Source organism: Acanthaster planci, linkage group LG17 (genome assembly GCF_054643075.1).
Source record: "Acanthaster planci isolate LZ-2023a linkage group LG17, COTS_SCS, whole genome shotgun sequence".
NCBI lineage: Eukaryota > Metazoa > Echinodermata > Asteroidea > Valvatida > Acanthasteridae > Acanthaster > Acanthaster planci.
In genome coordinates this window covers 1,692,808-1,719,014 of record NC_141793.1, presented here as the reverse complement: position 1 = coordinate 1,719,014, position 26,207 = coordinate 1,692,808, and the positions used below count along the sequence as shown (strand labels likewise).

Genomic DNA, 26,207 nt, shown 5'->3' with positions numbered 1-26,207 from the left:
CAGGCGTACGCCAGCACCATCAGGTTACCCAAAGGCATCATGACACAATCTCAAAAGGGGAGAACCTACGCAGGAGGATTTTCCTGATTAGGAGTGAGTTGTGAAATCACTGGCCTTCAGAACGTAACGGCTACCGCACGAAATCCCCCTGTGTCTTACGGCATGCACGCACCTTGGGCATTGGTGTCTGAGTAATGGGGAATTTCCAACTACAATTCCCCGAGTGTGATCGCGAAAAGGTAAACAGATGGGGGTCAACACATAACAAACGGAACAGAAACTGTCCTGGCAAAAATAACTTCTCTAAAGCTGACTGACAAGGTCAAAGAAGTGCACTCTTCTGTACAAACTTTTTAAAAATGGAGCATTTCCAAATGCTGAAGGTTTCTTAATATCACAGAAACCTTCAAAAAACAGGCAGTAAAACTATACTGCCCACTATATCAGCTTCCTAAACCAATAAATCTTTCAGCAAACTGACACACAGTGTTCTGTCAGCATTTTTTTTATGTGACAGCTTGACTTTTGGTAATTCCGAAAGTAGTGGCCTTATCCCACTGGAATCTGGACAGAGTTTGACATGCGGAGTCAGTTTTGACAAACTGTACTGCATGGGGACAATTTCACCGACAAGCACCCTAAGGATCAAGCTTTTTCCAAGCTTTCTGAGGACGATACTGTCTGATCTCTACTGACCTTTCCCCCGTTGCTTACATGTATGAGAAGATTGCACTGTCAAACTCTTAACCACAGGATTTTCTTGAAGCATAAAGCTTTCGTACTCCGGCTAGAATTGCATTGATCACATACTTAAACAGATCCAAAAATCGGAAATGGCCACGGGGGATTTACACTTACTGTCATTTGTCTCACACGGCGAGAAATCAACGATGTTGGAGAAATGGCCGTCGCTGACGTAGCAGTGGCCGACCGGTTCCCGCTCGTCATCCTTCATATCTGCAGTGTAGAACCACGTGTACCGGGGAGCACAAGCCTGAAGTTTACATGCGCCGAGTCAACCAATGGGAGGGGAGGGATTGGAAATTAAATAAAAACTGGTTAATTATCACAGCCGACGGTGGGGATTTGGGCGGGAAAAGCGGGGAAATTGGAACAAATGGCATGAGGTAATTGGAAATTGACTGAAACACCGAACAGGAGGAACAAATCACGGATGGCGATAATTCTCACAGCAGCTAATGGTACATCTAGAAAAATGGAGGTTGGCAGTTATTTCACTCAGTGGTCAGATCTGGAACCAATTTCCTCCCCTCCCCCCCCAAAAAACCCCCAGATTAATCACCTTCACATGGACGCAAGTGCCTAAAATTCAAAGCAACTTGCCGGGGAGACAACGTTACCTTTTTGTCAGATTTGCACGTTAGGCAAAACATCAGCTGCATAAATCCTAGTGCCCAAACCCAATCACGGAAGAAATGGGTACGGTCCAATTAATAGTCAGCTAAAAGTGGAAGGTGTTGGCAAATTTGTGTGTACCGGTAATCAGGCTTGGGAAACTGATCCAGAAAAGAAAATAAACTAACTCACCACTACCCGGCCATCCGGGCCGGCGCTTTTCAGCGATGCGCCAAACCACTGGTGCGATTTGTCAGCAATCTGTCCTCCTCTGTCATCGACAGTGTGACCTGCATACAAAGTGAAAATGCTTTCACCTTGAAAGTTTGCTCACATTTGGAATCTGTGTATTTTTTTGGGTTTTTTTTTTGCGTTTTGAGGAAATCTAACATCTAAATGTACTATACAGGACATCCAGTCATGCCACCCTTTGTAAGTGAACAAGTAAAGCAGAGTGCACAGCCTATTCAAATAATAAGGGAATAAATATGTGCTTAGCCGGTCTTGAACGTGCATTTGAGACCGGCTCAGGAGAATGGATGCGACTAATGCCTAAGCTGCACGTATTTATGCCCCCATTCATAAATACCTTTTTATTCAGAGAGTCAAAAGAAGTCAACATGTGATGGATTTCCAATGATTTTGTTCAAAAATTTACTTTCATTTTCTCCTACACCCCAGTCCATTTTATGGTACATTCCTTTTGAAAGTTGCCCAATAGAATCCCCTTCAAATGAACTTGGCACGTGTGTTGCACGTCGATCATGCATCACGTGTACACAGACTCCTGACCAATCAGACCCGATTAAACTGTCTCGTATCCATGTTCTAGCTCATGATTTACCCAACGGACATTATCACTTTTAAGAGGGCATAATCAAATGTTAAATAATACACGGTCACGTGACATGTTTCGACCAATAGGAATAAAAAAAAATGTCCAAGGTATTTATAAATACACATTAAATGTGCCTTATAAGCTCATGAACAGGTGTCCACAAAAGCAAAATTACTTGAGTTTATAGATGGTCCTACCGTGAATTTCAGTATAGTTTTATTCCCAGAACATTTTCTTTCAAGTATTTAAATGCAAATCAACGGCATTAAAAAATTAAGGTCAAATCTTGAAACTGTGTCTTCACGTGCCCGCCTCACACCCAAACACAATCAAACCCTGGCAGCACAGGACGGGTTGTGCAAATTCTAGCGCCGCCTGATTTGGTTTGGCTGCGACCCGGCAATGCCAAATGTTTTTTCAGGGATCAAACCTTGCCGGAAGCACCTCTGTCTGACCCACTTTTGACTGAAGAATTGGACGGCTCTCTCAATTTCCCCCAAAAAGCCTGCCTGGCACGCATGGCACGAGGCCTTGCAAATATTCTCTATTGTGAAGTCAACAAGAGCGACAACAGAAAACCCAAAAGCCCAAGGTCTCACTGCTGAGGTCACAGAAATTGCTTGTTCGCTGATGCTCGGAAATCAGATGATCTGATTTGTACTCATCAATGGGAGTTCATCTTTAACTGATTTACCAGTGCAAAAAACCAGAAATGAGCCACACGGTTTACTTACAAATATCACAATAATGAATGTTACCTGAGAATATAAAATTTACACGTAGTTTCAAAATATCATGATTCCTGTATTCTTAAGTCCATTTCTCCGAGCCCATCACTTTTATAGGAGGAAGATTTTTAAAAACAACACAGGGGCAATGGGAATTTGAGAAGAAAAAACCCCACATTTCCTGACCTAGTTATCAGAAACTTAAAAACTTTACAACTTAAAAAAAAACTCTCTAAAGCCTTGCTGAAATGGGTAAAATAAGCTATGTACCATTTTGGGGAGGATACCACATCTTTTGTTTTTTTTTAGTAGGGGTGTATTAACTTTTTTGAGTGAGGGGAAGCCAACTTCCTCTTGAATCACATTTCAAATATAAAACAACATCTTTGAAATCCCTTACCTGTTAAGTCAAAGGGTATTTGTTCACAATTCCCAGGACTACTTGGTGGATGGACGGGGCATTTATAGACGGCACCCCCTTCGACGACATCAGGTTGTGGAGTCTGTGCTTTGGGTGCGCCCACGAGCAGCCTACGGAAAGATCAATAAGCGAGAATAACTATATTTTGGGGAAAAAAAAACACCAACTGCACAGGTTACAGGCCGCGTTGAATCAGGAAGTACTACCCCAAATCAGTTTTGGTGGAAGCCACAAATGAAATTTAGCGACCTTATCCCAACACAAAGTGTCTGTCGCTTTCCTATTTGGAGTTTGTTCAAGCAGCTAGAAAGAGCCTGCCAGTTTGTGGGAGTTTGTATTAACAAAATTTACGGAGTGAGTTGGGGATAAATTTGAAAAATTCTTTGACAAACTTCAAAAAATAGTCCTTACTACAGCTACGCGTACGTGGGCCCATACTTGAAAACAAATTCAAATATAAAAACATTATAAACAAATTAACAAACAAATAAATAGGGGGGGGACAAAATTTTAAGTTGAAAGGAAAGAACTGCTGAATAGGATTTATCTTCTCAAATCCTTTATTTACCACACACCTTGGCCATGAAAAAAAAAACACCCACATATCTTATTTTAGAATTCACTCCCTCCCAAAATTAGTCAGCAAGCTTTCATAAACACTAAGTCAACACTCCAAAATATCACCACCACAATCTCAGAACTTTGCCAACGGAAGTGACCCGGTATTTTGTCATGGCATTCGGTTACCGGTTAAAATATTTGCACTGTAGGTGCTCTCATCCTGTTTCCCGGTATCACAAAGCTCCACTTCTTTTACGGGTGACAACCCCCATGTACCTGATGTGTACAAACATAACAACTATGAGAATGTTCACCGACAGGACAACGATTTAAGTGGGAACCAGGTGCCCGGTAACCGCTATACAACCACCATGTCACACAACGATAAAACAAAGTTTACGTGTACACACCTAGTACTGCACTGTTGTTTTGGGAAGATTCCAATTTTGGGGTTACTACGCGAAGTTTGCTTATCGATAAATGTGGATGGTAGTTGATAGAAGAGGTCGGTGTGCTTGCCTGTACAACACTGACAATGTACAGTATGTGTCATCAGTAATCAGGGGTGTGAGGGGACCACTTAAAATTGAAGCTGAAAACAGCTAGCAAAAATCTGAAATGTAAAAAAGGTTCCCATACTTCTGTATGGACCAGGTGTACAAAAAAGCTGAAATTCAGGGTCAACATCTAATCAAAAGAAGCTGAAATCCGCTATCAAGCTGAATTCCCACATCCGAGTGGTGGCCAAATTGGGTCATGTCTCCCCATGACAGGTGCATGAAGGAATAAAGGAATACTCTTTGTTTCTGGTTGTTGGATCTCACTGGTTCTCATGGCGGTCAGGTATCACTTGGTTGCATGATTTTCTTTCCAAAACAAACCAACCTGGAAGAATAGCACGCTACCCAAGTGAGTTTGTTTTTACCAACTGCCCTCTTCCACACTACCGCGGAAGGCTCTCTATCCAAGTTGCTGTATTACCCGCTACTAACCGTCTACAAAAAAATTCCAAACTGAAAATTACGAGTCCCTCTCTACAAAGTGGGTCTTGGACAATGTGTCAATTGTAGGACTATGAGCTTTCCAATAAACACAGAACCACATCCCTGCCAATTTGTGACAGGAATGGGATATACCTGTGTGCCCTGCACGGTATCTCCCATGCCTAGCCTAAGGGTACAGTACACCCCCCCAAATGAGACTTTTTTCTTTCCGGGCACATATGCCATACACACCCTGAAGTGCCCCCCTGAGGTACTGCACACCACCCGCCTGCACACAGCTCAGGATTGGTTAAGCCCCATTGATCTGAGCACATTGATCTTCGTACAGGTGTAACCACCATGTGAATACATGTACAGTACATGGCACATGCCCAGCGCAGAATAATACATTACGGACCTGTTAATAACACTGTGCAGTCCATGTATAAAACGGTACAACTGCAAATTTATTAGATTTAGGCAGAGCAATCAGCGGAATAAATCAATGTATCTTTTCTTTTTCTTTAGTCAATGCAGTCAGGGGATCGGCACAGGTAAAATTTTAAGCAGTTAAGGAGGCATTCTGTACCTTTGAATCAAGTCTTTTGTGATCATAAAATGTCAAGGTCGGGTCTTGAAAAGCATACTGGGGGCCTGCGTTCCTGTACTAGCTTGTGGGTTTGTACATGTACATTACAGTCCATGCCACTCCTGTGTATCTACACTACTTAGGCACATACATGTAATCTTATACATCCTAGATTTGATGCACTGAAAAATGTCCGTGCGAGGAATAATTCAGTAAATTTCTGACTGTAAGACTAATCACCCATTGCACATTTTGTTCAGTGCTCAAGTCAGCCACCAAGAAACAAAAAAAAAATCAGGAACCACAAAATATTCCCCCTAATAGTTTGTTAATTACTCATATTTTGAGGTTAGGGCTAGACAACAAAAAGCCCCACTGTAGGGTGGAGGCCAAAATGGTTAGGAATTGACAGGGGCAGGAAGTCGCAGACAATACAAGGATTCATTTCATGTGCGCCCGCCTCTCCCTTCGGACTCTACAAAATAACTCACCCCTCATTCACTGGTGAGAAAAATGTGAAGTACCAGCTGCTTGGCACAGTGCTGGTGTTGCTATCGATCCCTGTCAATTTGCTGGAGGGAGATTTAATATGAATAGCTTATGGGGGGCTCTTTGTGCTGTTTATAAGAAGTATGAGTGTGCCGACCGCAGAGGTCTCTTGTTGCACTTGTGGCCTCTTGGACAGTTCAATCACGCACCTCGTGCAATAAAGAAGGGTTTACATGTAATGTACATGTACATAGCACATGCCCTGTCCGCAAGTATGGAACATATTTTCATGGACACCTTGTGGACACTTTGTAGGCCTATGGGTGGCTGTCTGACGGAAAGCAGAGAGAAACATTAACATGCGCATGTGGTTCGGCTTGGGCTAAATTTCGACAGAATGTGCACAAAGTGGTGTCAAGTTTGCAAACAGGAGAATTACACCGGAGCGCATTATACATCCACTTCCTTCAGTGTTACAGGAACGTGTTTGCATTTTTATGGCGCACACGCTGCATGTAGAAGGCCATTCCCCAAATCTTTATTGGGCAACTCGATGGAAGCCTATGTCAGCATGCACGTCCGCATCACTCATGTCCAAGAGTGCAATGCTGGATTACACCTGTCACATGCTGGGCTATCGTACTTTCCTTTCATAATCAATGCTAATTGTATATAACATCCTCTCCCTTTCCACACCCATCTCCCCCCCCCAGGGATAGGCAGGTCAAGCAGGGATGTCAGACAGGCCCTTGCAGTGAACCAGGTGTCTGTACATTTAATCAAATGCTTCAACACTCTCTCGTATGTATATTCTTCGACAATGAAAACATGTTGGAACACACAGGCTCAGACTCTCTGGCAGTGAAGTCAGTAACATTTGCATTTCTCAATGCCAGGACCGAGCTCCACAAGTGCATTAGCGTATGTAGAGTTTGCCGTGGATACATTTCAAGATCTCAGGACTACATGTGCTCTGCAAAGGTATCTCCATCCCTGATTATCTTATCTGCAGTCAAGCCGCATAATCATAATGCACGCTTTGAAATCGTGCAGATTCAACTGCTTTGAAAAGAAAAAAATGCATTTTTGGAGACACAACTTCTTGAACATTTTTTTCTGAAATCATCGATGCGTGTGGTACACCATAAAATATAACATTTTGAGGTCTCCAAATGAGAATTTTTAATTCAAAAAAAGTACCCCAGATTAGATTGCTCCTTCAAAGGAAAATGTGTTTAAGAATGAGTTCTTTATTCGTATTTCTTCTTTTAAAGTAAAGCGAGCAGAGTGTCCAAAGTATTACCAAGGCCCAAAGCAGCTAGGCTGTATGCTCTGAGGCAACACTGAAGTTCGAAGTTGACTGCAGAAAAAAAAAATCCCAGTCACGAGAAGAGACAAAGCTTGCATTCCCATCACGTTTGTCCTTCGCCCCTGCTGTTGACTCTTTCATCACAAGTCAACTTTTCCAGCGCAGGTCAGGCTGCCTGTGTAGCACTTTTGGCATGCATGTGTATCTTTAATATCCAACCGTACTGCGGTATTTGACATTCCTCTTTCTCTTTTATGTGCGATACTTTTGCGGTGGCAGACTGTCATGTTTGTTTCGTGGCACCTCTGCGCGAAGCACAATTACAAAGAGTTTTAATCGGATTTTTCAATTTTTCGCCTCGCCTGACCAAACATTGATGAAAAGAGAACCTTCGCTTGGTGATGAGATTCTTTTGACTCTTTGTGACTGAAAAAAATTATATCATTCCAAGAAACATTTTTCTCTTATAGCTCTTTTGAGTTTTATGTGACAGCTGTTTCACAGGTTTGCTAAAGCATGCAACATCAACGGCATCCCGATTTAGGGTTGTAAATTCCTCGCGAAGTCTGGGGTCGAGATTAGAAAAAAATGAAATCATCGTCAGAAGTTTTGAGAGGCCATACAGCAACACAGAGTCTACAGAATACATTGGTGTTTGCCTGAAGGTACCCCTTGAAATACCCATTATTGATTTTTCTGAATCAAGTCTTATACCGAGAAACACCTTCATGATAATCTCAGGATTTTCCAGGTGTTAAACTCAGGATGAAAAATCCGGGAATCAGGAAAATTCCAAAGAAATTGAAACAAATCCTGAAATCGGGACAATTCCTGACACATCTCTCCCTTCAGCTACAAAGCATGCAAAGACCTCCTCAGTTTGTCACAAGCATACCTAGACATGTCAGAACACTGACAAAATACATGTACCAAATGATAAGAAACCAATCAACATACAATAAAACTGAGCAACCTGCTGTCTCTTGATCCAGGGGTTACGGGGGTCAAACTCTGTTCAGTCACTTTTCCCCTGGTCTAATACACACTTGTAATTCAGCAAACGCTGATCCAATTAATTTGAACTTCTCTCCCTGGCACCTTCAGTCAACATGCACCAATGAATAGAGGTGGGGCTGTCAACACGCACCAATGAAGAGAGGTGGGGCTGTGGGGAGCCTGGTAATGCAGAGACACTGACTATTAACAAAAGCCTACACATTAATTAACCCTACCCCCTAAGGGTTGCTGGCCCTAACCTTCCCCATTCACACAACGTTAAACACCCATATGGGACTTTGTGCACAGAGGCTGTTGGACTTTGTTTCTCTGAGGTATGCCAAACCCAATGCGAAAGCCAGCTGTTATGGGCCTACCAGACCTATCCCCATGGAATTAAACACTTTACTACTGTTTAATTCTGTGCGGTCTGGGAAGGTTAGGGTTAACACTATTCTATTTGCAAATTCAAACAGCGCTAATCGGCACCTCACAGGTGTTGCTGTGTTCACAGCAAGCAGCTGAACGACAGAATACTTTCGCCTTAGCAGGATTCCTCTGGGCTCCACTAATACACAAATTGGCAATTTTCTCGCCATTTATAATCAACCGTGAAATGGGCAAGCACCAATTTGCTCAGTGTTACACGCGAACTGTCCGTCCGAATTACTCTGCAATTCACGATCTTTGTGGCATTTGTACGGTCTTCAGAATTTACTCACTACTGGCCCCACACTTGGGGGAAAAGGAAAGTAGGACTCAGATACACAGAAGGAAACTGGACAGAATTGTGTGCACGTATCAGTAAATCACTTGCTATTTGCAGTAAAAACCAAACCAATCCCCCCCAAACCCCCCCCCCCCAATACCAGAGTACACAAATAGTCCGACTAAAACAGGTCTACAGCAGTGACACAGCAAAGAAACAACCACGGGATAACGTAGTTTGAGAGCCTTTTTTTTTTTTTGGGACAAGTCATCCTGCAAAAGGCTGATTCCTTCCTCAGTGGATGAATGGAGGAAGGAAAACCGACCAAAACAAAAACCACAGAGTTACGATCGGGCGACCATGACATTGGCACTTGCGTAATACTCCATAAAAAAACGTCAATGATGCAAGGTTTTTTTTTATTAATGACCCAGAACTAAAACCGAAAGCCTTAATTTCTACGGAAGTCACATGCAGTACCCTGAAATGATCAAAGGACAGTCACTCAGACGCTGTGCCAACGTACGTGCATACATATCATATACATCCACAGCGCATGATTATTTACGACCGAGTAGGAAATCTAAATTGACCATTTTTTTAGAGGTCCACTCACAGAGAAGAAAGATCAAATCGAACACGACACGTGATGTGCATGTACATACACAAGTATACATGTACAACATCGTGCTCTTTCCCTCTCTTGAAAAATGTAATTTCCAATGCAAAGTAATCCCAGTGGCTTTGTGTTCATGACTGACACTTAGGCAGAAATGCTATATTTCACTTAATAACTGAGTAAGGTTTCTGAGAAGAGCGTTTTTTTTCCCCTCCTGCCTGTGCAAGTCCAATTAGCGACAGCACTGCAGGAGAGCTGGCATGGCTCACAAAGCCGGAGGCACACAGCAGAGCATGTCCAGAGAATGCATGCCAGGGGTCTCATCACACCGCCAGGCTGGCTAAATTGGAAAATATGTTGGCTATTTGCCGGGATTGGATTTTCGGAGACAATCATCCTATTGACTTAATTGCAGGAAGCAATTCTGACTACTTCAGATTTCTCAAGGGCAATTTGTTTCATGGTCAATAGAGCCATCCACTTTACACTCATTGGGATTAGTGCACTTTTCTTTCTCTGAACTGCCATTTGAACAGATTCAACATTTCAATGCAAGCAGATAAATAAAAAAAAAAGGAGGAAACTTTAATCACATAAACAATACCTACAACCAAAACCCTCCCAGATTTTTCAAAATTCATCAGGGCAGTTTTGGAAGACTCTTCAAGATGCAGACGAAAAAAAGGTGGCATGCTTGGAGGGTTGGTACCCTGTAATTGTGCCACTGGTCCCCTTCCCCTCGAATGCGTTCACACACACAATGTGGTGCACACATAGTCGGAAGAAAGGGGAACAAGACAAAATGGCTATAAAATAACGACGTATGTCGTCCTCCTCACTAAAAGAAGAAATTTTCTTCAGCTCTTCTCCCTCATTTGTGCAACCCGCAATCGAGGGCCTTCCCCAAGTCGACAGATTTAGAGCACTTTTTAAACTATCAGTAAAGTCTTTCTCTCTGGAGAGACAGACAAGCCAATAAGAACACTTCCTTGTTTACTCGGTAAAACTTTAATACATTCAACGACACCCTTGGAAGGCACTGATACTTAATTCAACTCTCTCTGCCGCTCGCTCATTGCAGCTGACACTTTCCCTCTCCCCCCCCCTCTTCAATGTTCTACACTTTCACTAAAAATGTCAATAACTTCGGCCGGCCCTAAGTGATACCCAAGGTGTTGTACGTGCAGAGATTAATCATTCCAACTGGAGATCTTCTCCCTACTGATTCAGTGTCCTGATGGCGTAACGCGAGCTTTACTTTTGGAGGATTTCTCTCTGGTGAAAATTCTAGAAAAAAATAATAAACTGAAAGGGTACGCACTTTACAAATATGGCCTAACTGATTTCCTTCCAAGAAAAGTGATGACTGAAATTATGCCACACTAAAAATATGATTTTCTTTTAGCAAGTTCAAAATACACTTGTACTTCACCTTGAATGAACAACCAACAACAGTCCCCAACGCAAGTTACGTAAATAGGGCCTACTGGATCTCATTTATTGAGAAATTAACAACATAATAAAACACTGTACTTGTGTAATTCTGTATCAATCAATCAATTCGTACGTCAGACTTATTTTTCCAGGCAAAAGACAGAGATCAAAAGGCAGTCTTTCAACAGAAATCTCTGAGGCAAATGCCCAGTTAATCCTGTGTTCATTTCACTTGGATATTTACACTGACCTCAAGCAGGAGGAAATAATCCAGCGATACTTGACAAACAATCTGTGCCTACGAGCCACTTCCTTTCACAGGGAATCTCTCCTGCTCTCCCCTGTCTTTTGCATTTTGATATAGTCCGCTACTGTGGCCAAAATAATGTCCTGCATGCCCGAGGGGGCGAAAGGGGGGGGGGAGACGGATGTACATGTACGCGTTTGAACTAAATCCACAAATCGATGCGTCGGTATGAGACCGGCGTTTGGACGTTGAGTGTGCGTCAGCGCTAAGGATGTTTGTGCGGGGTATTATTGACGTTTTTCTTCTTCACTTCAAGTTTATTATGTTTCAGAGGTTACTTATGGCCAATGCCTTTTTCTCCTTTTTGACTTTTTTTTCCCAAGCGGTATTTTGTTACATTCAATCCTTTAACTTAATGGTCATTCTTTTCCTCTGTTCTGAACTTGAGTCATATGTGGTTTTTTGGTTGTTTTGGGGGCAAAAACTGAGCTCTGTGGGCTCCTGAGTAATACAATGTCTTTGTGCTGGATGAATAGGTTTTGAGTCACTTTTAATTTCTAGAGGGACCAAATGCACCTGTAGATGAGGTGACAAGCAGGAGACAGTTGGATAAATTCATCCATCGCCCAAACCCAGAAAAACAGCCAAAAGCAAACTGACGAAACACACACCAAAAATGAAAACAAAAGCCCTTGAAACTGAACCTACATGTACATGTACAGCACTTAAAATATTCAGAAAGAGTTCTATATCCTGCCTCTGCCTCAGGCCCCAAGCACAAAGCCTATAGCCAATGCTTTTAAAGTCTGCTTTAAGTAAGGTTTACTTTCAGAGGGAACTTAGAACCTTTTCTCTCTCTTAAATTTGTGTTTCTCCATCAAGTTCACGATTTTTGGTAATTTCCAAGTCATAGTAAGAAAAATATTATCTTTTCAATATGGCTTGAAAGTTGTTGGCCAGATACAAAACTTCATTAGATGACTTTGGCAGCATCATTAACTATTTGACAGTCATAAAAATCAACATTATAACTACTGGACATGATATCTGAATGATGTCACCAACTTGCTCAATAACCCGTTTAAATATTCAATTTTTTTTTCAGCTTTAAACATAAAAAACACACGGAAACAGACACTGAAACATCCTTCCCCTGACACAATCATGTCATACATGCTATCCTCATGATGAAGAGGGCAAACTGGCTTTTCCACTCTTGAATCAAAATTGGGACAGAGTTCCGTATCGAGACATCACTTGATACCCTGTGCACAAGCCCCATACGAGTACGAGACCGGTCTGAAGAATCGCGTTTCTAAGGCCTCAAGGCTCGACATATTCCGGGCTAGATTTGACTTGTCATGACAATGCTTTCTAATGGTTGACATCTGCACTTCAGAGAAGAAGGTGCAGGGAAAAATCTGTGACGTATGGAATACTTACCCCGAAGTTCTCTCCAATAAACATTATAAAACTTCAGAAAAGAGTTCCATTAACAGATGTAACTAATTTTGCCCTAAGTTTAAGGAAGTTAGCCATGAGAGAGCAGTAAAATGTCCTAAAAGTCAAATTTAGTAGGAAAAATGTACTTAGTAAATACACCATGGGTTAGTGCACAAAGTGTCAAGTGACGTCTGTCATGTCTGTGCATCAAACTCGTCCTGAACTTTAAAATAGTTTCAAATCTGAATTTTCAGAAAAACTCCAACCTACCAGTCGGTGTCACCGTCCCTGTGCAACTCCACAGTGTAGCCGAACATGCTCCTTTCTGGCCCCGTGTGAATGACCGGCCACTGGGTGTCCAGGTTCTGTCCCCACGCCAACGCCAGCACAGCGGCCAACACTGGCACCTGCCGCAAGAGATTTCTCACCGAGCGCCCCATGACCAACTCGTCAACGCACGCTGAGTTACGCTCAACCGCCGTACGTGTTAATGTTACCAACGTGGGGAACACTTTAAGACAGCTCCCGAAGTTCGCACGGAAATTAGGCCAAACAAGATGCTTCCTCCACAGGTATGGCAGTCAGAAAAGGATGAAAGTCAGCGATTAGAGGGACGAGCACACGAACTACACATCCAAGAAGCTCTCCACTCGACGAAACGCTGGTGAAAAACCCCAAAAGTTTAACTAAAAACCTTGAAAACTGAACACAAAGTGAAACACTTCAGAAAGGCTGGGTCCAGTCCACTCAACTTTGCCATGCACTTTACCTGAACGTCTGTTAATATATTACCACACGTATTGCGCGCACGCGTAGGTGGCATACACCTGCCTTCGTGTATGGCACTGGCGGTTCACCTGTGCACAATTTTCTATTTATATTCAAATTACCCAGCGCGCGAGGAATGTCAAGCGTACGCCCGTGCTCTACCGACGCCAGTTATTATCATAGCGCAGAGTCAGTCAAGCGTTTAGTTGTAAACAGTACTTGATGATGCGTGGAAGGGTACCGTTGGTGGCGCACATTCTACTTCTCCGATGGCTGGTTTATTATCAGTGTTTTCCACCGTTTCAGATTTCAATTTTTGTAGCTGGCATCAAGGAGAAAAGGGGGCGCTGTACACGAAAAACTATCAAACCTTTTGCTCCACTTGAGTATCTTCGAACTCATTTTCTGTATGTGGACATTATCCCCCAAAGATTGTATGATTTGACTAAAATGTACTTTTTAAAAATTTTTATCAGTGGGAGTTAAAATTGTTTTCAGCTAAATTAAACTCCTGTTTAATTTAAACAAAAAGTTAAATTTAAAACATGGAGACACATGATAAAAAGGCTTGCATACTGAAAGAATTACTAATTCCAACAAACCAACCATAGACCTGGAGCAGAATAAAACCAGACCTCTAATGGGCTCCATCATGGGGATATGTGATGTGTTTGGGACACCGTCAATTAACTCTTTTCGTAGGCAGGTCTGTGCTCTGACACAAATCAGTTCTTAATTTACCGGTTTAGTTTGCAATTTGTTGAATTTAATATTACCGTAATTTGAATGTTCTTGTTTTTGTTTGTTTCTTGTTTGTGTGTCCTCAGTCCCCCTAGTACATGTACGTTTGTTTACCCAGATGTTCAGGTGTCTGTCTATTTTGTGTTGTATTTGATGTTTGTTTATATTTTTGTCTGCGGTTTATTGTTTGTCTTTGATTCAATAGTTACTTCATCTGTACTCCCCTGGGTTGTGATCTCCCTCCGATCCACTTTTACATCATCTTATTTCCTGGATTACTGTCATTCTCCATTATAGTTTTGTTTTGTCTTGTTTTCTCGTTAAATGATTTATTTATGTGTAATTTCTATTTATTTATATATGCACATACATATCCGTTATTTTTATCTAGTGTTTGTTTAGCAATTCTATATGTCACAATTTAAATTACATTTTTTTTAATTTGAGTTTATTTGTTTCCATTCCTGTAATTGGCGGTATTTCTGCTGTTGGGTGTGGCTAATAAATAACTAAATAATAAATAAAACGACAAACCAACAAATTAAAGGGGGGAGCTGAGGGGCTGAGGTGTTGCGCTTCCTCGCTCTCAGAGTTGTACGCACCCTTTAACGGGTATTCAAGGGAAAAGGGAATTTTGAGCGTACGGGATCGTCCCCGAGCCGGCAGAGGAGTTTGCTTACCCTGGCATTTACTTGTCTAGCACCTGAACTTTTTACGTGTTATTGTTATAAGTAATATCATGATCATAGTTAGGGCTACATACGATATGTACCTATCTTGCACAATCATACGGATTTCCTTCTCGTTGCATGCGATGTGCCGAAGAGGGTTGGTAGTGCTGCCAGAAATTAATCAGATCAGATCAAGCCACACAGTCGGATACAATCGCAGCGAGTCTCTTGATCACATCATAGAGTAAGGACACATCACACGGAGTGGTGAGCAATTTTTCATTTGAACGGCTTTTTTAAAAAACCAATTGCCATGATCAGCTCAGACATATGTCACATTGTCAGATGATCACCACCATCATGACCGTGTCATTGTTGTCTTCACGGTCATGTCTCATAATCGTGATAATATGCACAGCTAACACAGTGTATGTACTTGTTATTCAGCAAGATAGATGTAGATTATTCTGTTTGGCGCGATCGGTCGGTCAGTATTTGCTACCTCCATGGTATTTGGGATCTGCACGATTGGTTGATCAGTCAATCTTGTAAGTTGTAGGAAATCTCACACTTAATTCCGGGTAAATTCCTCCTTTCAAACAACAATGCCCAGAAATCGATTGATTGCGTAGTGATCACCCATGTCAACCAGTCATGACGATCATCATAATGATCGAAGTTTTTCTTTTTATTACAGCAAAATGGCTGATGCAATTGTTGAACTGTCAGAGGGTGTGATTTCAGCCAATCCAGATGAAACAAACATGAGCTTCAATGACGATACAAAGAAAGGGCAGGTCACGACCTTTCACCTCTATGACCCCATCATATCAGCATCTGTTCTGAAAGGGCTCATGCTATCGCCATGCCAGCTGAACTCAGAAGTTGATGACATGGTGGAGCTGTCCAGTGACAGTCCAGTGAGAAGACCAGGTTGGTTTGTCCGTGATCTGAGTTTGCTGATGGAATATGGCATTGCTCTGGTCTTATAGCAGGAGTAAAATGAAGACGCTTAAAAACTGTAAACATGCTGTTTATGGAAAATGGTTTGTGCATATTTTCTCTCTTTTTTGGGATATTTTTACTAGAGACTGAGGTTTATACCATCTCTACCAAAAAGACTTGTTTGCTGTGTAGCTGTCATTTCACTTCAAGACAACAACAGGTAAACACCGCAATTTGATGTTTTATTGGGAAGTCACTCTCTTCCCCAATCAAAAAAAACTATTTATTTTTCTGTTAATAGTTTACAAACATGTTATTTAGTTCTGTGATGTATCTGTATGTGGGTTTCCTTTGGATAAACAGATAGATCACTACAAACTGGATTGGCACCGATTCAACTTGAAGCAAAGGATGATGGGAGCTTCACCTGTGACTGAAGAACACTTTGAGAGTATTTCAGGTTGGTTTCAATAGGTAAATACATTAGCCAATCTGAACCCTGAATTGTTGTTTTTGCAAAACCTTCAGCAATTTGTGTAAAGTTTGTCTTAAATTTGACAAAAAGTGATGTCTTTTTCTTCTGATCTTTTATGAAAAAAATGTTTCAGGTGATGTGTCTAGTATATCTGGGAGTGATTCTTCTACCGATGACAACGACAGCGCTAATGACAGTGATCGCATGAAGTCTGGTTCCTGCACTTCTGACTCACCAGAACCACACCATCATGTCTTGGGTCGTAGGCATCCCAAAGTGTTCTTTAGGAGTGGTGAGGGGCGGCTCGTGTCAGTGCAGCGATGTGTTTTGCATGGTAAAAAGGTGAATTTTACTTTTTAAATTTCACAAGATGTTCTTTTGCTTGTGTACCGACAAATAGCTTCAAACAGATTCCGTTGCCAATCTTCATTTTTATTTTTACCTCAGGATATTCCGACCACACAGCAAGAACTTATTGCCATGGCAACTCGGCTTCCGGTGAGAATGAAATGGCTGATTCTCATGATTGGTGGCGGCCACTTTGCAGGTGCCATCTTTGATGGGTAAGAATATTGGTCAGATTACCTCCTGGCAGTGGGTCCAGATTTCAGAAAGTCCCAACTTTGTGTCAAGATTGGTCAAGCTTCAACGCTGATTGACATGATTTTTAAAAATTTCAGCAAGGAGGTTGTTGTTCACAAGACGTTCCACCGCTACACTGTCCGAGCAAAGCGCGGCACCGCCCAGGGTATGAGAGATTCACAACAAGGCGGGAACCAACCAAAGTGAGTACCAACAAAAACAACACATCAAAACATCCTCTGAACACATGTAAAATATTCTGGCTTTGTGTCACTGTATAATTTTGCATCTGTTCTGTTAACAAATAAAGTATTTCTGACAAGGCTATTGAACTTTATGGAGTTTTTGTAATTCTCTTCTTTCATTTTTGAAAAATGCCAGATCTGCAGGAGCCTCGTTGAGACGCTACAACGAAGCGGCCCTTGTCGATGATATCCATGCACTCCTCGCAAGCTGGGACGACCAGATCAAGGTCTGCCATCGCATCTTCATGAGGGCGCCCAGCTACAACAAGAACGTATTTTTCGGAGGGAAGAGCCCACCGCTGGATCGGCATGACCAGAGAATCGTCACTATCCCTTTTGCCACGCGGCGGCCGACCTATAAGGAGATCCAGCGGGTTCATGATTTGCTGTCAACCATAGAGTGTTATGGTAAATGAAACCCATCCCTCCAATACCTCATATGATCTGCATGGCTGTTATTCTACGGGCCAGCTTAAGTTCATCTTCGACATTCTTCACAATCATTCTCGATTTTTTGATCATTGCACCTGGTTTGGCTTTCAGGAGATGCAATCGAAGCAGAGAGGCGAATCGTTGATGCACACTCGCCCAAGGCAAAACAGCCAAAGAACAGTGCAAAGACAAAACGGACTGGTGAAAATACCGAGAATTCTACAGCAGACATGGAGAGCAACAAAGGTATCATACCGTCAGGTGGACACTCCAACCCCAATTGGTCTTTTCTCCTGCAGAAAGACTGAAACATTGCACGGAATGTTACAGGTCGTCCTGCCAGTGGAATTCCTTACCTCTTGATAAACTACCACACAGAAAAGATCAACAAATATGGATAGGATTTAGACTTTGTGTAGAACATTCAACCTTTGTTTTGTGTTTTTCTTTTTGTAGAGAAACCGTCAGCTGATCCTGGTGAGAGCGAAGCTGAGATTGACTTGGTGTTAGTGGAAGAAGAGATATCGACTCTGGAACTTCAGGAGTTTGAGACTAATGTCAAGAAATCTCAACGGCCAAAGAAGAAGAAAAAGCCAAAAAAGAAACTGGAAAACAGTGGTATGAGTAAATTTTGGATCACGTATGTTTGGGTCGGGCTTAACCATATACTGCCGGGGAGCCCGGTTTTGGGCACATAGGCTTCATTCACGAAATCGGGGAGCCCGAAACCGGACAAAAGACCGTACTCGGAACAAAAGACTGAGCTGCTGGGAATTGCTAACATTTTTTCAGTTGTCAATAGAGGAGGAAATCCGTCATTGTTTTGAAAGGTTATACCACTGTTTGCGGCATTCAGTGCGAGCAGATTACCTCTGGGGACAAAAGTGCTCCAGTGATGGGCGATACAATACCGCTGCACGCTAATCTGGCCCGTATTGAAAAGACACCAGTGGGCACTGTGCCAGTATCCAGAACCAAACAAAGTTACAGAACACTGCACAATCTGGGCTCTTTTTACAAGGTGGCAGGCCTGGCTGAAGTACTCTGGCATCAATAGATGTTGTTTTTTAGATTAGAGTAGCACCAGACAGTCAATCGTGTGGGTGTAAACGTCCAGTAAATGAACTTATGATTTTTTGAAGAATTTTGAAAACGGAAAATCTTGAAAATCTCGTCACATCGTGCAACTTCAAATTCCACCCAGCGGCAAGTGGTTAATAATCTTGGTCAGATTTGAGAACCCAAATCCAGCCAAAAATTTCAGCAGAAATACTTTGCATATTTCAATAGTCATGATGTAAACTTCGTTATTGGGTCTGTGTTTCATAGAGCAAGATGAATCCAACAAGCAGATGGATGCCCTATGTGAAGCATGCAGGACAGGCGATTGGGACCAGCTAAAGTCTTTGATGATAGCACACACAAATGGAGAGGGTACCAATACAGGAGTATCAACAACAGAGGAGAAAAGTAAATCTGGTGATGAGGGCGCTGATCAAAGTGAACACACGATAAAGCAAGATATTCATCCTCACGACCTTGGAAATAAGACTTCAGATGGTGAACCTGAAAAGAAAACTGTACTGAGAGAGGACGGGAACAAGGTTGCCGCCACTGGGAAGGATGTTGTTTCTGGAGTACCTCACTTAAGCCTGGGATCTGAGGACAATGTGGGAGTCAAAAGAGACCAAAGGAAACATGGCCAGGGTGCAGTGATGGTGGACAGTGCAGGGTTGGCAGGGGCGGAGCAGGGCATGCTGGGTAATGGACAAAGCATGATGGGTAGCAGAGAGGATATGGCAGACATAGTGAACCGTCCTGTCGATGAGCTGGGCAACACCTTGTTGCATGTGGCGGTTCAGGCAGAAAGGGCGGTGATGGTGTGGAAGTTGATGGAAATTGGAGCCGATCCTGCCATTAAGTAAGTGAAGTGTAGATGAGCTAAAATCCTACAAAATCCAGCATTAGGGTAGTCCTGTCAGATCTTGTTCCAAGCAGTGAACGAGATTGTTTGCACCAGTAGCTTGATTCCTTGGGAAATTTTATGTGGTTTTGTGGGATTTCATTAGATTCTGTTTAGTGTCAAGAAACACTTGTCAGATTTTCTTCAATTTTTGAAGTTTTTAAAACTTCATTGAAACCGTTCAGTCAGCGTTGTGGGCTTGACTTGCTCATGTTACTCGGATTTGTATTTTCAGAAATAGCAAACGTCAACTCCCTTATGTCCTGTGCAATGGCAAAGGTCTCAGGAAAGAATTCCGCAGGTTTATGGCAGCACATCCAGGGAAGTACGACTACGAGAGAGCTCAGGTATTGACTGAATCAGAACATTTCATAGATAATACCATTGGTTGGAGATAAAAACGGTGGGAAGTTATGAGTGTCGGTGAAACAGAGACCATCCGAGGAGTGACTACAGGAATTGAACTAGAGTCTCTAGCTATAGATGATGAATGTCGTGACTTTCCTAACTTTTTAGCCAGTTGCTTCCTGCTGTTTTGTGCGCAGGTCCCAAGCCCGTTGACTTCCGACAGGGAGGAGATGAGAGCCGCAAAAGCAGCCGAGAAGAAGAAATTGCAGAAAAAGAACAAGAGGATCCGAGAAAAGGTGATTATCTTTGAAAATCTATCAGCTTTTTGGAAGATTTTGTGAGATTAAGGAAGGTCGAGCCTGGCCTCTAGATCTTTTCGTGTCTTACAGTGTTCTATTATTCTACACACCCACTTTACATTTTATTTCTTAGGAGCAAAAAGAGGAGCTGAAGAGACAAGAGGAGGAAAGGAAGATGCGAGAAGCGGAGGAAGAAGAGAAGCGGAGGTTTGCGGCGCTGAGTGACCGGGAGAAGAGAGCTCTGGCGGCGGAGAGGCGATTTCAGGCTCAGCTCACGGCTCAGGGGGCTATGACAACGGACACGGTCATCCTCAATAACACTAAGTAAGATTTCTGTTTGCCTCTTGAGTAATATTTATTCCAAGGGGCGTAGGTTTTTGGTCAAAGGAAAACTTGGGAGGACAAGAAAACAAAAATAAAAAGGCTGGAGGCACAGATGGTGGTCTGGACGTAGAGCCAAAAACAAACCCAATTCTTCCACACCCACACTATCACATAAAGATTGGAGTGACACAAGGTGATCACTGGTTCCCATCCCATTTCCCCATTTTGCAGGCGTTGCTGGATGTGTGGAACCAGCCTTGTGGGCAAGGTTCCCTTTGAGTACCTGGACTACAAGTTTTGTACTATTCAGTGCGTCAAGCAGCACAAACAGCAACAAAAGACACCAACTACGTGATGAGAGACAACATCAGCTACACGACATGACTCTTGTCAAACTCCAAATTGAAATTAAGAGTAATGATCAGCATTACCCAAAGTCATTTATTTTCAGTCAGTGAACTGATTAAAACTTATGGACTCTGGTAAATCCTTAGTCAGATTACAATGTGAGGATTTTGGAATAAAAAAATTTATCAATACATGTATCAGAAGGAGGTCAGTGAAAATCTTGCACTTAGGTTTTGAACAACTGATAACTATTAGCACAGAGATAACGTGTTTTATCTCAACGAAACTAACCCAATCTGATCAACTATCAAGAAATGGTTAGTGTCCAACTCTCAGTTACAGCATGTAATAATGAAAGCCAACCGCTTGGAAATTTAAATTTTCCACCTGCCAAATCCTCTTTAAAATAATTGATTTATGTCATACAATAAAGAATCTTCAAAACAAAATTGTAACTGCCTTGATGTACCTGTAAGATGTTTTTGGTTGGTGAATTTATCACCAAGGACTATCTGTACTAGTGTGGTTTTATGTTGAATTTGGTGGATTTCAAAAGACGTAACATACACTTGCCTTGCAGTGAACTGAATTGGACTTTCTTGACTTCCCAAAATCCACTGCAAAAAATGACCTGTGCCCAATCCCATAATTCTCACAACGTCCTCTCCAGACTGTAACTTGATACTTTGTGTCACGTGATTCAGTAAATTAATATTCCAGTCGGCTGCTTCAGTGTCTCTGAATGCACACATGCTGACCCATCATGCCCTTCACATCCTGTGGATCGTCCCATGATCCTCTAGGCTCTTTACATTGTCCAAGTGTTTCCACCAATCAGGGAGGAGTGTCTGTGCGATCAGTTTGAACCATGGGCTGATCTTAGTTCCTTTGGTCTCGGAACTTTTGAGGAATCCTTCCAATTCGTTCGGACTAATGTAACGCACATTTTGTACCTACAAGAGCAAACATCAAACTTGATTAAATCTGTTTATATTTACTTCCCTTTTGGGGGTGGGGCCATTTCCTTCACTGAAATTTCATTTCAAGAATACTTGAAACTGTCAAGTCAAAAACAGGGTTTTTTTTTTTTTTTGTTGAAAGAGTCATTGAAACATTCTTACCTCATTTGGTTCTGGTTTAGCGTCTACTTCCTTCTGAATAAAGAGGATATAATCAATTTCATGTTCTCCCCACTTGCCGTCTGACTTGGCTTGGTATTGGATGCGCGTCAGATAGTTGAAATCATTCAACGGCACCTAAAAGTATTCGCAGAATATATTTCAGTGTCAACAACAGAACAAAAAGTGCTCTTTTCACACCTTAAGAAAAAACTGCCCTCTGTTGGACAAAACAGGCACTGTGTTGCCCTCTACAGGATGTCATGAAACAGTTTAATGATAGACTGGTTCCCGTCCCGCATGAAGTCACGGACGTATATAAAAAAAACCTGGACTTGCAACGCCTTTGTATGAAAAAGAAGCCAACCAGCGGCCATTTTACCGAGCCGAATACAAAGGCGTGGGTTGGCTCCCTACTATTGACGTCAGGAAGAACAAAGGCGGGCATTACCAGGAAAGCTTTGTATTCGGCTCGGTAAAATGGCTGCGAGTGGATTCAATGACTCTATAAGCTGATTAAGGGCATTGCGAGTCCAGATTTTATTATACACGTCCATGCATGAAGTCTCCAAATGTCTTACAGACGTCCTCCAAATGTAGGGACCGGTAGCAAGTAATGAATCCAGCAGAAAATCCTGCCAAGTGTATGTAAATGAGGAAACGATGCCCGCTCAATGCACAAGACAAGCAGGAGCTGAGAGCATGTTTTGCGTTTTCTTCTTCATGAATGAAAAAAACTCCACCATAAATTGTTCGTTTAGCTAAAATTTAACACAATAACCACTGATTTAGAGTAAATAGCCGTAAAATGATTTGTAGATGAAAATCATTGAAAAAAAATATTACCTTACTGAGATCGACAGCAATGTAACAAAGATAGGCCTTACTTGTGTTTTGTTCGCTTCTTGCTTCAATTTATGCTAATTGGTCCGACAAAAATTTAAATATTCAGCATCCGAATTGACAGGGCTAATAATAGCACACGTTAAACAGGAGCTAGCTACCAGTCCCTATATAATAGGGACAGGGACCAGTCTAAGTTTAATAAATGACTGGCCAACGCTGCCCCCAGGGCAAAACAAAAAATTCATGGCACATGTACCAAGAAACACTGCCCTCGATTGGAAAATATGTACTGCCCTCTATTGAGCAAATTACACAATTCTGGAAATGATCTATGTAAACACTGCCCTCCATTGGGCAATATAATTGTTTGAAATAATGCAATGCTGCCCTCTTTGGGGAAAAATTGCCAGTCATGTTGTGATTTGAATAACTACTGCCCTCTACTGGGCAAAAAGGTACCACTGTATATACAACATAATACATCACCCTCAAGTGGCTGAAGCATGTCAGTGTGCTCAAATGAAGTTAACGCTGCCCTCTATAGTTTAAAATGTTTGAGGGTGACAAACCAGCAGCATGGCTGAGTTTGGGAGGCTTGTTCTCGTATTTTCACGAAAAGCTTGATTTCCTCTTCGTGGGTTGGCCGCTGGAATGTTGGGAACATACAACCAGTTATTGCTGGTAGTTAGTGGCAAGCAACATTCAACATGGTAGCGTCCATGTACGCTCTTTGAGGTTTGACCAATTGCCTCTGGGGTTTCCAGAACCGGGCACCTTAGATTTGTATGCATAGCCGGGGTAACCGAAATTGGACAAAAGAGCTTGGCCTCGTAACAAAAGACTGTACTTGGAACAAAAGACCCAGCTGCTGGGATTTGCCATCATTTTTCAGTTGTCAATAGAGGAGGTAATCCGTCGTCATTTTGAGATATTGTATACCACCTTTTGTGGCATTCAGCAGGGACAAAAGTGCTCCAGTGTCCAGCAATGAGGGGTACATTATCGCTGCACGCTAATCCGGCCGCATTTGAAAAGACGCCACTGGCATTTTTGAAAATGGAAAATCTTGAAGATCCTCCGAGAACTCATCCCGCACATGCAAATTCCACCTGGCAGGAAGTGGTTAATGTTCGGATAACTGAACTGAATTCTTTTCTATTAAAGGACGATTCGTTTCTGTTTGGAAAAATTATTAATGTTAATTGTGCAAAACTTCCCCCGTCTCCAGCTTTGTAAGCCATCTCACTATTTTATTTGTGGTTGTTCAAAAATAAAAATCTCAAGAGTTTTTCCGTGTACTCCTCTTAAACCCTGACAAGGACATGGTTTGTGATTCTGTTCCAAAGACAGTGTTCTTGAGTCATGTTCCTTCCGTTCGAGCGCGAGAACAAGAAACCTGCGTCAAGAACACGCCGCCCAAACTCGACCTATGTTAACACTGATCTTATGTGATGGATTTCAACGGAATGCTCGTTTGGAAAGGGTCGACAAATTTCGTGCATTATGATTGGCCAACGCATTGCAAACTCTTGGTGGCGCACTACAGTGAATCGCCCATATTGGGCGGTGGGGTGACGATTTGGAGTAATCTCAGGGGACTTCATAGGACAAGAAGGGCACCAAAGGTTCCCCATTACAGGGGGATCTTCCAGGGGAATTCTTCCCAACCTGTTCCGGCTCGATGCCCAGCTCGTGTTTGAGTTTCCTTTGCGCTGCTCGCCGCACACCGAGATTCTCCGCTTCCTCCAACTCTTCGGGAAAACTCAGCGGATGACTGCAGCACGTATTGGCCCAATATCCTGGATGCAAACAACGATAAAGGAAAAAATCACACAAATATTGTTTCATTCCTTATAAAAAGTTATTTTTTGATGTATGTCTAAAGGTAAGGAACACTTTTGAGAATTTCGACTTAAACAGTTGGGAGGTCAAACGTCCAATTTGAAATTCCTAAGCCATAATCTGACCTATACGACGCACAATTCAAATGGAAAAAAAGGATGACTATTGTTTCCATGGCAACCATACCATCACTGGACTTTGCCCAATTAAGTTTGGTTATGGTTGACCTTTGAAATCTGATATTCATGTTCATGCTTAAAATGGATCAGTAGCTGACCCAAATCTAAATATAGTTAACAAATGTTGACCCTGCTATCTGCTTGTGTCGGTAAATAACTTCAACGTTCTTTGACGTACACAAATTTCCAGCAAGAAATTTCCATAAATAAAAGCGATACATCCATGCAATCTAAGACTTGTTATATGACATGCACACATGTACGACTCCATTTTCAGGATACTTGGCAGAGTCGCTGAAGGAAGAAAATGACATTTGACCAAATTTTTTAATTACAGTTTTACCTGGGAATGTGATTTTGGCGTCAGATCTTTGTTGAAGCAATAACTGTCCTTTCTGATTGAACAGAAACACACTGAACGCTCGATGCAGTAAACCTGCAAAACCCAAACATTAAAAACAAAAAATCACCCAAAATTAAAACGTGAAGTGCAGTGTGAAATCAAGTTATAGGCCTATCTTTATTTTGGACCTTTCTGTCAACCCTAAATCCAAAGACCCGATGTCCAGCTACCTTTTTCTATATTCTCATTTAGATGACAGTCTTTCTTGGAAGCTGAACCGATGACCTTGTCGTCTTGGTCCACCACGATGCACTCCTCAGCCAATAGTTTGACTTGCGTCTCGTCAAGGCTATCGATGCTTGCCATGCCTCTGAAATTAAGAAACCGTTTAAAAACCTGTCGAAGTCTTCTCCATACAGGAAGATCCTTTTTCATAGCTTGGTAAAAATTGGTGTTAAATTCGTCCATTTTCTTTACAAATTACCTTACCGTCTAAACATTGACAAATAATTCTTTTAGTGCACCGCCTGGCATGCAAGGCAGTCCGGCCCAACGACACGCCCCCCCCCCAGGCCGGGGCAAGGCATGAACCAGTATCACTAACGAAATCAAAAGCAACGTTTTCAAAATGTACTTGATTTGCCCAAATAAGTGCCCACCTTATCTGTACTTCCTGCGTTTGTTTCTGACTGCAATTATGGCGAATGGGCAAGCTTATCCCTCGAGATGGTGGCGAAAGTCGAGTAAGGAACGGACAAGGCCTTACGTCAGTTGTCGAAAACAAGGCGCGAGTCTGAAAAAAACTCTTCAAAATGACGATATTTTTGAGAGATCTGCCCGCTTGGCCAGTCACGGTGGAGAAGAACAGTACCAGCATTATTCACACGAAACAGTGTGTGATAAAAAAGCACCATTTATGCATCACAGATCAGGCTTAAAATAGACAATCTGTGCGGGTAGTGTCGGGGCCGGGGTACAACTTCCAAGCTCGTACGTACGAACGAAGTTGGATCACG

At 42.2% G+C, this 26,207-nt stretch overlaps 3 protein-coding genes across 5 annotated transcripts in view; 1 reads left to right on the top strand and 2 right to left on the bottom strand.

Annotated features, from left to right (window-relative positions):
- Positions 1-13,606, bottom strand: part of LOC110975433 (integrin alpha-8-like) — a 44,594-nt gene extending 30,988 nt beyond the window's left edge. Inside the window, exons 1-4 of the mRNA XM_022227933.2 lie at positions 12,993-13,606; positions 3,323-3,453; positions 1,549-1,646; positions 859-994 (exon numbers count right to left, since the gene is read on the bottom strand). Of these exons, the coding sequence (XP_022083625.2) occupies positions 859-994; positions 1,549-1,646; positions 3,323-3,453; positions 12,993-13,162 (535 nt within the window). The 5' untranslated portion in view covers positions 13,163-13,606. The remainder of the gene's footprint in view (positions 1-858; positions 995-1,548; positions 1,647-3,322; positions 3,454-12,992) is intronic.
- A 1,404-nt stretch (positions 13,607-15,010) lies between these two features.
- LOC110976521 (tRNA endonuclease ANKZF1-like) lies at positions 15,011-21,318 on the top strand. Of its 3 annotated transcripts, XM_022229857.2 has the most exons (15): positions 15,011-15,169; positions 15,600-15,835; positions 15,991-16,067; positions 16,211-16,307; positions 16,456-16,664; positions 16,770-16,885; positions 17,003-17,107; positions 17,286-17,557; positions 17,693-17,827; positions 18,038-18,199; positions 18,911-19,502; positions 19,780-19,891; positions 20,090-20,188; positions 20,325-20,515; positions 20,747-21,318. In XM_022229857.2, the coding sequence occupies exons 2-15, from the start codon at positions 15,604-15,606 to the stop codon at positions 20,868-20,870; spliced, it is 2,523 nt and encodes an 840-aa protein (XP_022085549.2). In that variant the 5' UTR covers positions 15,011-15,169; positions 15,600-15,603; the 3' UTR covers positions 20,871-21,318. The 3 variants fall into 3 exon arrangements, with proteins under 3 accessions (XP_022085549.2, XP_087004106.1, XP_022085556.2); XM_087147980.1 differs by lacking the exons at positions 15,011-15,169; positions 15,991-16,067 and having other exon boundaries at positions 15,694-15,835; XM_022229864.2 differs by lacking the exons at positions 15,011-15,169; positions 15,600-15,835; positions 15,991-16,067 and having other exon boundaries at positions 16,211-16,321.
- Positions 20,918-26,194, bottom strand: LOC110976532 (isopentenyl-diphosphate Delta-isomerase 1-like). The gene is made up of 6 exons (XM_022229879.2): positions 25,851-26,194; positions 25,422-25,561; positions 25,192-25,284; positions 24,496-24,626; positions 21,985-22,119; positions 20,918-21,816 (listed from the first exon to the last, which is right to left on the bottom strand). The coding sequence occupies exons 1-6, from the start codon at positions 26,066-26,068 to the stop codon at positions 21,634-21,636; spliced, it is 900 nt and encodes a 299-aa protein (XP_022085571.2). The 5' UTR covers positions 26,069-26,194; the 3' UTR covers positions 20,918-21,633.
- Positions 26,195-26,207: the final 13 nt, after the last annotated feature.

Coding starts and splice junctions, on each gene's coding strand:
- LOC110976521 (XM_022229857.2), top strand. CDS start 15,604: ATGGCTGATGCAATTGTTGAACTGTCAGAGGGTGTGATTTCAGCCAAT. Junction 19,503..19,779: donor GGAGCCGATCCTGCCATTAA/GTAAGTGAAGTG, acceptor TTGTATTTTCAG/AAATAGCAAACGTCAACTCC. Junction 20,516..20,746: donor GTCATCCTCAATAACACTAA/GTAAGATTTCTG, acceptor CCCATTTTGCAG/GCGTTGCTGGATGTGTGGAA.
- LOC110976532 (XM_022229879.2), bottom strand. CDS start 26,068: ATGCTGGTACTGTTCTTCTCCACCGTGACTGGCCAAGCGGGCAGATCT. Junction 24,627..25,191: donor CGCCAAAATCACATTCCCAG/GTAAAACTGTAA, acceptor GTTTGCATCCAG/GATATTGGGCCAATACGTGC. Junction 22,120..24,495: donor TGGGCATCGAGCCGGAACAG/GTTGGGAAGAAT, acceptor GAATACTTTTAG/GTGCCGTTGAATGATTTCAA.